At 42.6% G+C, this 12,740-nt stretch overlaps 1 protein-coding gene across 1 annotated transcript in view; it reads left to right on the top strand.

The window, feature by feature from the left end:
- Window positions 1-355: 355 nt before the first annotated feature.
- The window catches only part of LOC142491875 (uncharacterized), a 35,434-nt gene continuing 23,049 nt past the window's right edge, over window positions 356-12,740 (top strand). The window contains exons 1-3 of the mRNA XM_075594695.1: window positions 356-368; window positions 2,309-2,476; window positions 7,925-8,074. Coding sequence (XP_075450810.1) covers window positions 356-368; window positions 2,309-2,476; window positions 7,925-8,074 — 331 coding nt within the window. The remainder of the gene's footprint in view (window positions 369-2,308; window positions 2,477-7,924; window positions 8,075-12,740) is intronic.

Raw genomic sequence — 12,740 nt, 5'->3', positions numbered from 1 at the left:
ATTGTCAGTATCTCATGCATTGTTGTCATGATTACTGGCAAATAATTCCGTGTTCTGTATAGTGACAGACCCCAACGGTAATTACCAGCTTTACCAGATGTATCTGTACTTTTGCCCCGGTCACTTTGCAATGTTTTGCTGGATCTATGTCAGTGAATGGGTTAAAGGACCGAGGCTTAGCCTCCTGCAATGTCTGGGTCTCAGGCTCCTACACAACACAAATCCCTCTTCCCTGTGCTAGAGAAGAAGATGTTAGGCTTGTTAATTTGCATGGAGCGCGAGGAAGACAGGTTGGCAGCAGAATGAATAAGGACAGTAGACATAATCGGACAATTGAGACCGGAGTCACCGTAACATGTTCTGCACAGGTGACTCCAGAACACAATACAATATGACCCTGAATACAATACACAATTACACATCTTTCCTCTGGCAAACACCATTGTCACACCAAAGGCTGTACAAGCAACAATGCTGTTTTCATACTGTGTGTCCTTTTAGTTGGGAAGATTGTCATGTATAAGTATAACCATGAGAGATCTTTACCTGCGCACCTCTAAAGGAGATATTTATCTAAGTCTCACAGGTAGAAATCTCAGGTAAAGCAGCACCAGAGTTATCAGATATAAACAACTTCCCGAACAGATTGGTATTACTGGATCTTCCTTTATCAGTCTGCAGCACCGGCACTGCCTGTGTTCTGCAGCACGGAGCCTTCATACATAGCTAGTCACTACAGTGTGCTAATGACTATAGGGTCACTTTCACTATGTGACAATGTGGCGAGTCGATAGGTCAATATAAAACAGACTGACACTTAGACAGAGAGCCCTACATATATATTGTTCTGTGTTGCTAACGAGGGCTTTTCTCTTATTTGTGTGACTTTACACATGTATGTGTCTCGGGAGACCAGGACTTTTATACCTTTCTGGGATCATTCACTAGGCAAAACAAGGTAGTGGAATAAAATGAGGTCTATTCGGGTAAAATTTAATGCCTAGGTAGTCCAGAACCTATATTGGGGTTCTTGAGTGCTCCAATCATATATAAGGTTGTGAAGGGACTCTCAGAGCCCAGTCTAAGTCCAGTAGATAGTGTGTGGGGAATAAGGGCTGATAGGAATAAAAGTATTATTTTCTATTCTATTCTCCATACCCATAGACTTAGACAGGTATTAGAGTATATTTTATTCATACTGTAAGAGTGCTGGTATGTACTGTTGTGCACTGTATATGAGATGGGGCTTTCGGAACTGATGCCAACACAGACTGTCAGGGCTACCAGCTTGGTGCCAGTAAGTCTAGTGGACATCGGAGTTCAAAGTAGCCAGAGGATGCCAGAGGTGTGAAAGCCATATGGGTAGCAGGGAAGGGCTCAAGTACCCAGGTCCGGGGAATAATAGCAGTCGTCCGGGCTGCCATTTGTTCTGCCAGACCTGGAGGAGCCTGACCCAGTGGATGGCATTGAGATAGCAAGGGACGGAGGTGGCAAACTTTCATATGTCCCTTTGCAATTTCCGATTTCCAACTGACCTGGCTTTCAAGACCGGCTTGGCTCTGATTGGCTGTAGTATTTTGTGAATGAATCTCCAAATACTATAAGAAACGTCTGAGCCAATCAGGTTTGAGATTTTTAGTGGTAGATATGAGGGTGGGCTTTTCAAAGATGCTCTTGCCAGAATAATAGAGCAACTGGCTTAGATTTCAAGCCAGGAAAGTCTGCCCGCCAGATTCTAAGTCCCGTTTTCAGCACCCATGTTCTAATAATCAAACGTAGCAGTCGTGGCTGGAACTTCAAGCCAATTTTAGTTCCAGGAGTGTGATACTAACCCCCCCGATCAAAAAGAGTCCCAGTTCTCAGAAGAGAAGGGAGCGGTGGCGTGTGGAACGTCATGCCGATTTGGGAACCAGAGGATTTCGGGCTAAGTCCCAGTCCGGGTAAAACTCTTATTTAGGCTTCCCTGCTCCTAGGAGAGTCTACTTTTTGACCCCCAGTAAATGTGCATTTCGTCTGTATTTTGGGTTTCCCTGTGTGTATGCCTATTTAAGCGAATAAACTACAATTTATTTCATTATCTTGTTTTGCTCAATGAATGATCCAGATAAAGATGTACAATAAACCTGTTCTCCTGTGACAATAATGAATATATATTTATAGCACCAACCTTTTAAAATAATGTCTAAATAACAGTCACCCTAATGAAAATGAGGGCTCCTTCTGGTAGAGGTGCACAATTTGTTACAGCACTTCAAACATAAGTAACTGTACTGCGTGTAAATAACGCATTTGTTTTGTGATCTTTCAGATCTTCCAATTTCAAAACCCGGCATTTGTCCCCAGGATGTGGATTATCCTACATGTGGTTTTATTTTATTTTTTGAAAAGCCAGAATGTGAGGTTGACAATAACTGCAAAGGGAAAATGAAGTGCTGTTTCTCTGGCTGCAAGAGACGCTGTCTTCTGCCACTGGAAGGTACGGAGGGGGGACTGCTCACCGGGGGCTGGGACTTTGGGATAATTACATCTTCTACTGTATATTTTGGAAAGTTGTGTGTCTGTTTGCTATGCATTTGGACACCTCTGAAGATATCCTAACCAAACTTAGCATGATGGTTCCTAAGATCAAGGAGCAGGTTTGGGTCTATGTTTGGAAATTGGGTACATTTGTTATTATACTGTATATGTTATGACAAGTAAGCCACATAGTGTTGAATCTGGTAGGCTATGTATCTGGCCCATGACATCATAATATTGACATCATAATGCATACAGGTTGGAGAGAAAATCTACTTAGCTCTAGGAACCTGCTAAACCGTAACAAGATAGAGATAAGGCAGTATAGCGGAGCATATGGAGTTAAGGTAAGCCTGCTAGTGGAGGTAAGCGTCGGGGTAGCGGGGGTAAACAGCCTTCAGGAATGGCACTAAAAAACCCCAGCAATAACAGTGTGGAGCACCAAGCGTACTCACGATCAGTCACTGATCCCTAAGCATCCTCCTGGCTGTAGGTGCACCAGCGTGGGGCACCCTCCCTCCGTGGCACCTCTCAGATCCGGAAGTGATAGCAAGAGTATGAAGGATCAAAAAGGCAGCCGCTCCTTAAGGGTACACTACTCACCAGTAGGTTGTAAGTAAAAAACTTTTATTAAACTACATAAAAACAGATACGATCCATAGACAGGTCAAGAAAAACCTCCTCCCACGTGTTTCAAACAGCTAGTGTTCTTTCTCGAGGAGTATATAATGCATACAGCCTGGTGGCAGATAAGGAGAGTCAGATAGCTATAAAGTTTAGGACACAAAAATCTAATCAGGGTAAAGATCCTGGCTAAACAAGAAACCCGCAATTGCACTCAATGAAGACAACCATAGGTGGGATCAAAATATATTCCCAAACTTGTAGCTTACTGTGCCAAGCGACGCAAAACCAAAAAGCTTTATTAGAACATGATAGGGGACATAAGCAAGGAGTGTAGGGTATAAACACAAGTATTTAAAATTAGGTGGTGGTGACACAGAGTACATAGAGGTAAAAGGCTCCTCTAAAGCCCAAACATGGAAACCTCGCATATAAGAGAGAAAATGTCTCAAGAAATATATGGTGTCATGTATGGAATATATCCAGAGAGGTACACTGAGGTTCCTAAATAGGAGCTCCTATTGGTAAACTGTATAGACGCTGATTACTCTCATTCACACTAGCAGTACATCAAGCAAGTCCCATTCACACTAGCAGTATAGCAAGCAAGTCCCATTCACACTAGCAGTATAGCAAGCAAGTCCCATTCACACTAGCAGTACATCAAGCAAGTCCCATTCACACTAGCAGTATAGCAAGCAAGTCCCATTCACACTAGCAGTATAGCAAGCAAGTCCCATTCACACTAGCAGTATATCAAGCAAGTCCCATTCACACTAGCAGTATAGCAAGCAAGTCCCATTCACACTAGCAGTATAGCAAGCAAGTCCCATTCACACTAGCAGTATAGCAAGCAAGTCCCATTCACACTAGCAGTATAGCAAGCAAGTCCCATTCACACTAGCAGTATAGCAAGCAAGTCCCATTCACACTAGCAGTACATCAAGCAACTCCCACATTGGTACGAGTGCTCACATAGTGTTCTGTAGCAATTCATGTGTGTTGCAAACTGACCCGAATGACTCAAATCTCTACTGAAGTGTAAACTTACCAAATAAACAGTGAAATACAATGTATATACAATGGTAGTATATTTGGTAACACTCTCAAGTAAGGCAGTGAAAATAGTGCTGCTAGTGTATGCACATAGCAATTAAACACTTTAAGTAAACTGTTCCCTGAGTTCAATCTTGCTGCAAAAACCCCCTTGGATATCGCAGGATTATACAGATCAATGGGTCATATGTATATAACATTGCTGCATACACATACTGTAGCATACACATAGCCAAATTGGCCAGGTAAGCAATAATATACTGTGTCAGCGCTTACTTAATACTACCAGTACAGCCGGGTGGATGTTGATATCCTCGGTACACCGGAGCTCCTAACACAGTGGGTCACCACCACCGACATCTGTAGAGTGACATCATATAAAAAGCCTTTAACCTTTATGTACTCCGTGTCACCACCACCTAATTTTAAATACACTTGTGTTTATACCCTACACTCCTTGCTTATGTCCCCTATCATGTTCTAATAAAGCTTTTTGTTTTGCGTCGCTTGGCACACTAGGCTACAAGTTTGGGAATATATTTTGGTCCCACCTATGGTTGTCTTCATTGAGTGCAATTGCGGGTTTCTTGTCTAGCCAGGATCTTTACCCTGACTAGATTTTTGTGTCCTCATTTCCCCTACACCATGGCATTTTATGCTAGTTATGGTATTTTTGGAGAGCGATAAGCATTCTGTGTGTTTTCATGTTATTGGTAGAAGTAATTTCTTCTTTACGCTCATCAGCTCCCTGTGGGACATTTATGATTGAAAGAGTCACCAGATATACAATACCTTAGGTACCTATCGTTACACTCTATATTTCTGTAATTAGTAACATGAGTGGTTTTCTATTGTCTAGACCAGAAAAGAGACTGACAATTGAGATCACAACAGACAATATTAAAAGCTATTTCTTGAAACGTAATAAAACGTATAAACAACAAAGAAGGTTATGGTGGGAGATTACAAGCCTGGAAAAGTATGTGACATCAGACTTGGTCCACAGAGGTTTAAAATTTAAGGTATGGCTGCAGGGTGGGTATTCGGATTTGGACCCACGCAATTGTAGTATAGCCTTAGCTAGTAGCTGGATATCCTCCATTTGACTCGAACCGGGGCTGTCTATACTTGACCGTGGACTAGAACAGGCTAATGCACTGCACAATTGTGGCATGACTCACGCTCGTTCTAGGAGAGGACTGTCAGGCTCTGGTTTTATGGGCCTTGCAGGGTAGATTACAGGGCAACGGGAGCCTCTAGCTTCTTGGACCACACACACTGGACGGCCCTTCCCCCTCGGTTATGTTTTGCCCTACACTCACTAATAGGGCGCACCACTTTCTGTGAGGGTCCTTGTGGCGGTCTAGGACACTTATTTTCCCTTGTATGTGAGGATTTTGTTTTAGGGTATTCAGGATTTCATATGAAAGGGCCTCCACGGGCACTTGCTCTACTGCGATCGCTCGGAGAAGCGGTACTTGCATCGCCAAGGCCCAGTTATACACCTCTTTGCGGGAAGGTGAGGATACGATTGTAATTGACATGTTTCACTGATTTTGGGCACCACAGGTCTGAATCTCAGCAGCGCCTCCAAATGTAGCCATGTTTCCCTATCAAATAGGAAACTACCCAATGCTGCGCTTATACCTGTTGGCTACAGGAGCCTGAACCTCTGCCACGGAGAGCCTGGGGTGTGTACTTACTCTGGTGCAGTGCCTCCACCTGTGAGGGATCGTAGCAGTGTAGGAGCAGCCCCTCACAGGACACAATAATTACCACCCACACAATGCAAAATAACATAACCTTTACTGTACACTATTAATGATATTATGACGTATTCTCCTTTAAGAACCAGAGATAAAGATATATACGTGAACACTATATATCTTGCAGGGATTACTCTCCTGAAGTGCCACCAACCACCGTCTCCCACACCGTGTCCAGAGAAATGTGTGTCTCACACAGAGTTCCCGAGAGTTCCACAGTATGCAAAGTCCCTTGGTCACTAGTCCCACAGTGTCCCCAAAGAACCGACCTTTATAGGCGTGATCAGTGCCTGGGTATTGGTTGGTATGTTGGTGCACTTATATTATACGATACCTGCCCAGTGCGACGGCACCTGGGCCTTCAAATATCTTCAAAAAGGATCCGACGATCTCCTGCGTGCCGTCCTGAATCCACCAGCTTGATGCCTCGTCCGAGGCGATCACACTCTGAAGATAGTTCTTTAAAGGCGTGCAGCGTCCGCTGAATCCCTAACTATCACTATATAACAGTAAGGGGGCCAGGTCCCTAACCTAGGGCCTGTCCCTACGTACAACAAGCTACATGTGTCTCAGGGCCTGCCTGGGGCCTAGGGGTGGTATTCTGGCCTAGTGTAGAGGCTTACTTGCCCTCCACACAGACCCTCCATCCGTTACCTCTCTCCCCCTCACTCTGCTTGCGTGCTGCCTGTGACACGCTTCCTTATCCTGCCTGCAGCAAAGCTTAAGCTCCTATTGATTCCCTGGAGTCAGGTGGGACACTCCTAAGGCTTATGGGAGTTGTAGTCTCCTCCCAGAGTCCTACCTGATTGGCTGCCCTTCGCGCGCTTTTACATGGCCGCCGCCGCTGCTGTGCGAATGTGCGAACCTCCCAAAATGCAGCGCTATCACTCTGCAATTACCGGAGCTCCCAACATGCGTGCCTGTGCATCCGCATGTCGCCGCAACAGCCCGCAGCAACCGGAGGTACCACAGCAGTGATACGACCTCCGAGGGGGGGTACCTGGCTACACCAGCTTTTTCAGTTCTATTTCACAAGGGAATATACAGTATATCAGTACATGCCTTCCTGGCTCCAGTACACTGCAAGCAGACCACTCCCTGTATTAATGATGTCTCCCTGTATACAAAATAAAAGGATGACAATACTGCCAATTATATTTAAACCCATGGAGACTGTGGCAGATACAATAAATATCTTCCAAAAGGTTGGATATCTTTTCAGAACGGAAAGGTATACCGGGATATACCTAATAAGTATACATGGGAAGGATGCTGATCCAGGCATTAATCTGATTGCCAATTCTTGGAGTCAGGAAGGAATTTATTTTCCCCTTATGAGATATCATTGGATGATATGACTCTGGGGTTTTGTTTGCCTTCCTCTGGATTAATATACTGTAAGTACGGATATAGGATAAAGTATCTGTTTAAATGTAGCATAGGTTGAACTAGATGGACGTACAGTATGACTTTTTTCAACCTCATCTACTATGGAACTGCTGTGTGTTACTATCTAGCATTGGAAATATAAGCCTGCCTGGATCCAGTAAATGGCAATCAGACCACTCCTGCATCCTCCCTGATGTCTCCCTGTATAGTGATTCCAGAGTTGATACTTATGTCATGAAACTGTTCCGCGCTCTGTTCCTGGTTTTGTGAGATTTTATACTCCACAGAATTGTAGGGCCAGTATAGCCCAAAAAGAAAAAAAGATTTGTTTCAGAAAACATTGAGTGGATTAAAATCTCAGGATAGCCACCAATATACTGTAAAAAACCATTACCTTTGTTGCTGGTGAAAAGTATATACACCAAGTAAACTTAAACAAACTAGGAAACTTATTATTATTATTATTATTATTATTATTATTATTATTATTATTATTATTATTATTATTATTATCTCAGATCCCACATGTACTGTGCAATCTTCTCTAAGGTCCCAATATCCTTTCCCTCCAGCTAAGAAGGATTCCTGCCCCTACTTTGATGCCTCGATCTGTAAGTTTGTCCGTCCCCCGCCTGATGAGTGCCACAATGACAACCAATGTCCCGGAACCGACAGGTGCTGCTGCTTCAACTGCAGACGCCAGTGCACCCCCACTGAGCTAGGTAAGTGACCATTATCATTTCTTACCTGGTATGATGGACCAGTGGGGGATCCATATGCATCGGGCTCCTGTGAAGAACATGGGAACCATAGGATGCCCTGCACAGATCCTTTCTTCAATAATTACCAACATAGACCGATAATAGATAAAACTACTAAGCAATATTTTGGTGGGGGTCAGGCTGCAGCACAATTTCATAAAACAATATTAAAAGACACAATCTTGTACTTGGCATATAACCTCTACCTTACCACTTCCCAACCCAAAAATGAATGAATAACACCTGGAATTAATTAACCCCGGCTCCTCCGTCCCAAACAGGAGCCTTCATAGCAAATTTTACATAATATTATTCCACAACTCCTACCTGCATAAATATAACCAATGACACCAAAACTCCACCTGTGCTGCGATGAAATGAACCACTCTATTTTATACACAGTACTTTATTACCTAGTTACAGACATGATGTTATTTTCATCAATAAAACATTGAGGAAATAAAACGGTGGGAGGTTGTTGTCACACTCTCCTCTCACATTCAAAACGTATATAAAACCTGTCGCTTTTTCCTCCGCAATATTACAAAGATACGCCCTTTCCTCTGTTGCACGACTGCTAAAACTCTGACACAGACCCTCATTCTCTCCCGTCTCTATTACTGTAACCTCCTGCTGTCCGGCCTTCCTGCCTCTCACCTGTCTCCCCTACAATCTATCCTAAACGCTGCTGCCAGAATCACTCTACTCTTCCCTAAATTCTCCCCTCCAGGAATCCCTCTCCTGGCTTCCGATCAAATCACGCATCTAACACTTAATTGTCCTCCTCACTTTTAAAGCTTTACACTCTTCTGCCCCTCCTTACATCTCAGCCCTAATTTCTCACCTTGCACCATCCCGACTCCATCATTGTACTCAATGATGTATTCTCTATGCCTCCTTTGTATCTAAAGCCCTCTCCCGCCTTTAACCCTTCTCACTGACTGCCCCGCACCTCTGGAATGCTCTTCCCTTCAATACCCAACTAGCACCCTCTCTATCCACCTTTAAACCCACCTTAAAACACACCTGCTTAACGTAGCATATGAGTAGCTCTGTGGCTAACACTATATACCCGATACATAAAGCTTGGCCCCTTTCAGACACACTTAACAGTATGCCCTCCTACTGTTTCTTCCACCTACCAATCCAATTGTAAGCTCTTTGGAGCAGGGACTTCTTTTCCTGAATGTTACTTTTACGTCTGAAGCTCTTATTCTCATGATCTGTTATTTGTATTATTTGTTATTTATATGATTTTCACGTGTATTACTGCTGTGAAGCGCTATGTACATTAATGGCGTATATGACATAAATACATACATACATAGATGTATTGGCTGCACCTTACTGTTGGTTAATAATGGCTTTTCCTCCCCCTCAGGACTCTATTTATATCATCATGTTCCTGCCCAAACTGCCCAATCCCCACTCAGCTGACCTTTGCCCTGCCACAATTCCTCAACAAATCACAAGTCCTCCTATTCTACCTGTCAACCAAAACCTTCCCAGAGCCTTGCTCCAGCCCTAGCAACTATAAACACCTATGACTGATGGTCTGCTCATGCAGGGGTCACCAAGAGGGCATCCACAGGCACCATGTTGCCCCTTCCCTAAGTGCCCCCAGGGCTTTCAGAACTGCCTCCGAGTTCAGGGATACATGGAGAAAAAGCATTAACTGAATTCACTATTAGAGGTGGAATTCCCCATAGAGGGGTCTCCTGTTTAAGGGCCACACATTTTAGCAACTTCAGGAGATTTTATTTCTTTGAGTGTGTGCCCCCAATCAAGGATCAAGAAAAACGACCTCTAGAATCTTCCTTGTAAGTGGTCCAATCAATAATGATATTCACTGCATGTAATGCACTGGTGGGACGGAAACAACCAATGTTCACTTCATGTAATGCACTGGTGGGACGGAAACAACCAATGTTCACTACATATAATGCACTGGTGGGACGGAAACAACCAATGTTCACTACATATAATGCACTGGTGGGACGGAAACAACCAATGTTCACTTCATATAATGCACTGGTGGGACGAAAACAACCAATGTTCACTTCATATAATGCACTGGCGGGACGGAAATAACCAATGTTCACTTCATATAATGCCCTGGTGGGACGGAAACAACCAATGTTCACTTCATATAATGCACTGGCGGGACGGAAACAACCAATGTTCACTTAATTTAATGCACTGGTGGGACGGAAACAATCAATGCTCACTTCATATAATGCACTGGTGGAAGGCGAAAACATGCCATGTACAAGCACATTCCAACGTCACCATTATTGTCTGGCTCATAGCAATGAGGAATGGCATATTCCTTATTGTATTACTAAGCAGGTCACACAAAAATTCACCATGAAAGAAACGAATAAGTTTGTTGTGAGAAAAGCGTAAATAAAAACAGTCTGAGGTTATTTTGAAACAGAATAACATGTGAATTTATTCAAGTCAAGTGCACAACGGAGACAGCTTCAAAACAAAAGCTCTCTAACAATAACAAGGTATGCCATATATGTATACCCTAAAACCTAAAGCTCCACCCCTTTATGGGGGGGCTTGCACGTCACTAATATTACCTCATTTTGTAATACATAACAATACTAAAGCTGATGTCATTTTGTAATACATACTAATACTGGATAACTGTCTGTCAGCTAATAACCATTATGGGGTTAAATGGGATGTCAGTTCTGCCACTTGGCACATTGTATGAGAAACAGTTTATCTTAGACTACTAACAAGGCTTTCTCATAATATCTGGCCTGTGTACACTTTCAATTTGAAGCTGATTGGATGAGGAAAGATCAATAAAGTCAGCTAAGAGCGAAAACATTCCATTCTCTGCTTCACACGTTTGTTTATACAGAAACGAAACACAGAAATTAAGACTCACAGAGACAAGACAAGATGGCGGATTGAAATATTCAAACAAAATGGCTTCATCCTAAATGCTGTTATGTTGTTATGTCAGACCCCATAATGTCTCAACTTCGTCAGTCCCTCCTCTGATTCTTTAAAACATTGTTTTTTTGAGAATTATTGGCATGATTTTAGTCCAGAAACACGTTGGGTGGAACAGGGGTGCTCCATCATCTCATAATGCTGCTTGAGGGTATAGGACAGTGCACGAGGGTGCCTGCCAAATGTAGTCATAGTCTCGTATGGCGTTGCGGCCAAATTCTTTTCCAGAGTTAGAACACTGTACTTGGCATCTTTTTTCTTCAAGGGATGCTGTAAACACTGTGTATTGGATCTGCAAACAATGGTATCATGTCTGCAAAGGGGGTTGCACATTTGTGGATCATGCCTTTGACAAACATAACACAAACATAGATGACAACGAGTATCACACACACACACACATTCAAAAATTTCGCTCCTAATGATCCTACCAATTCACCCAGTCCCAAATGGTTCCAGTCTGTGTCACTTTCCTTCCTAAGTCTTTCTTGAATTTCTTCTATCTTATCTAACTCATGTTGTACCTTGCCACTCTGATCTTGGATGAAAACACAACATTGTTCTTTAATTAGGGCACATACACCTCCTTTTGATGCTAAAATGTAATCTAAAGCCATTCGGTTTTGTAAGGCCATAAGCCTGATCTGAACCTGTTCTTGGTTTAGTGATGCAATAGCTGTAGTGGCGTGACTGAGGACATCATCTAATACATCTGTTAATGTATTAAGCCTGTCATATAGTAACCCACCTCCTACATTTAGAACTAAACTAACCCAAAATTGTTCTTTCCGTAAACTACTTTTCAGCCCTGAAATATTTGGTGTTTTTCTCTTGTTTCTGGTTGTTGGGGGCACTTGACCCATAAAAGATTGGTGTTGCTAGTGTGTAAAAATCAATACAAAAAATGCTAAAAACCTTATTTTAGGCAAGTGACCTTTCTGCTGCTAGCTAAAGAAAAATGGCATCTATCTCTACCATCATATATTTTGAGAATTAGCACAACATTCTATTACTGAGACTTTGTGATGTTTGTGGGTGAGATGGTGAATTAGTGTAGTGTTACCTTGACCATGGTGATAGATATCTGCGATGTATAAGGAACACAGGCAGATGAGTATTGCTGACAAGGCTCTGTAGAGCATCATCATGACAATCCTGTCATCTCTCTGTGGGTTATACCTTCGCAGACCCAATGGTGCATACATCTTAAAATTCTAACTTATACACACTATAAAAGAATAAAAATATTGAGTCTTTGAAAAAATTAAATGTTCTGAGTCTTTAAAAAAATGAAATGTTCCTGATAAGATCAGGCCTCTGCCTGGTATCTTATTTTCCTCGTTGGTTAACGGTCAAAGTTTATGTCTCGTCAAAACGTTAACTTGATGCTGCTGTGCTTTAGCTGACTTTTGTCTTTGGTGGAGCTGGAACGAGCTTTACTTTACTTTGGGTCCAGGGAAAGAACTCTGCCACTTTAAGTGCTGTATTGGTGGTTAGTATGGGCCTTTTCATCTGGGATGAAGAGCATGCTTGCGTAGGAAATATTTAACTATTAACCCCTTCTCGAGTAGGTGCACTTTCAACTTTGCCTAGAGAGACTCAAAAAATGTATTAGTTGCATACAATACTTATTAATTGTTTTATTACCAATAGA

Source organism: Ascaphus truei, chromosome 4 (assembly GCF_040206685.1).
Source record: "Ascaphus truei isolate aAscTru1 chromosome 4, aAscTru1.hap1, whole genome shotgun sequence".
Classification (NCBI taxonomy): domain Eukaryota; kingdom Metazoa; phylum Chordata; class Amphibia; order Anura; family Ascaphidae; genus Ascaphus; species Ascaphus truei.
Note: the sequence above shows the minus strand (reverse complement) of the source record. Positions and strands in the feature narration are given on the sequence as shown.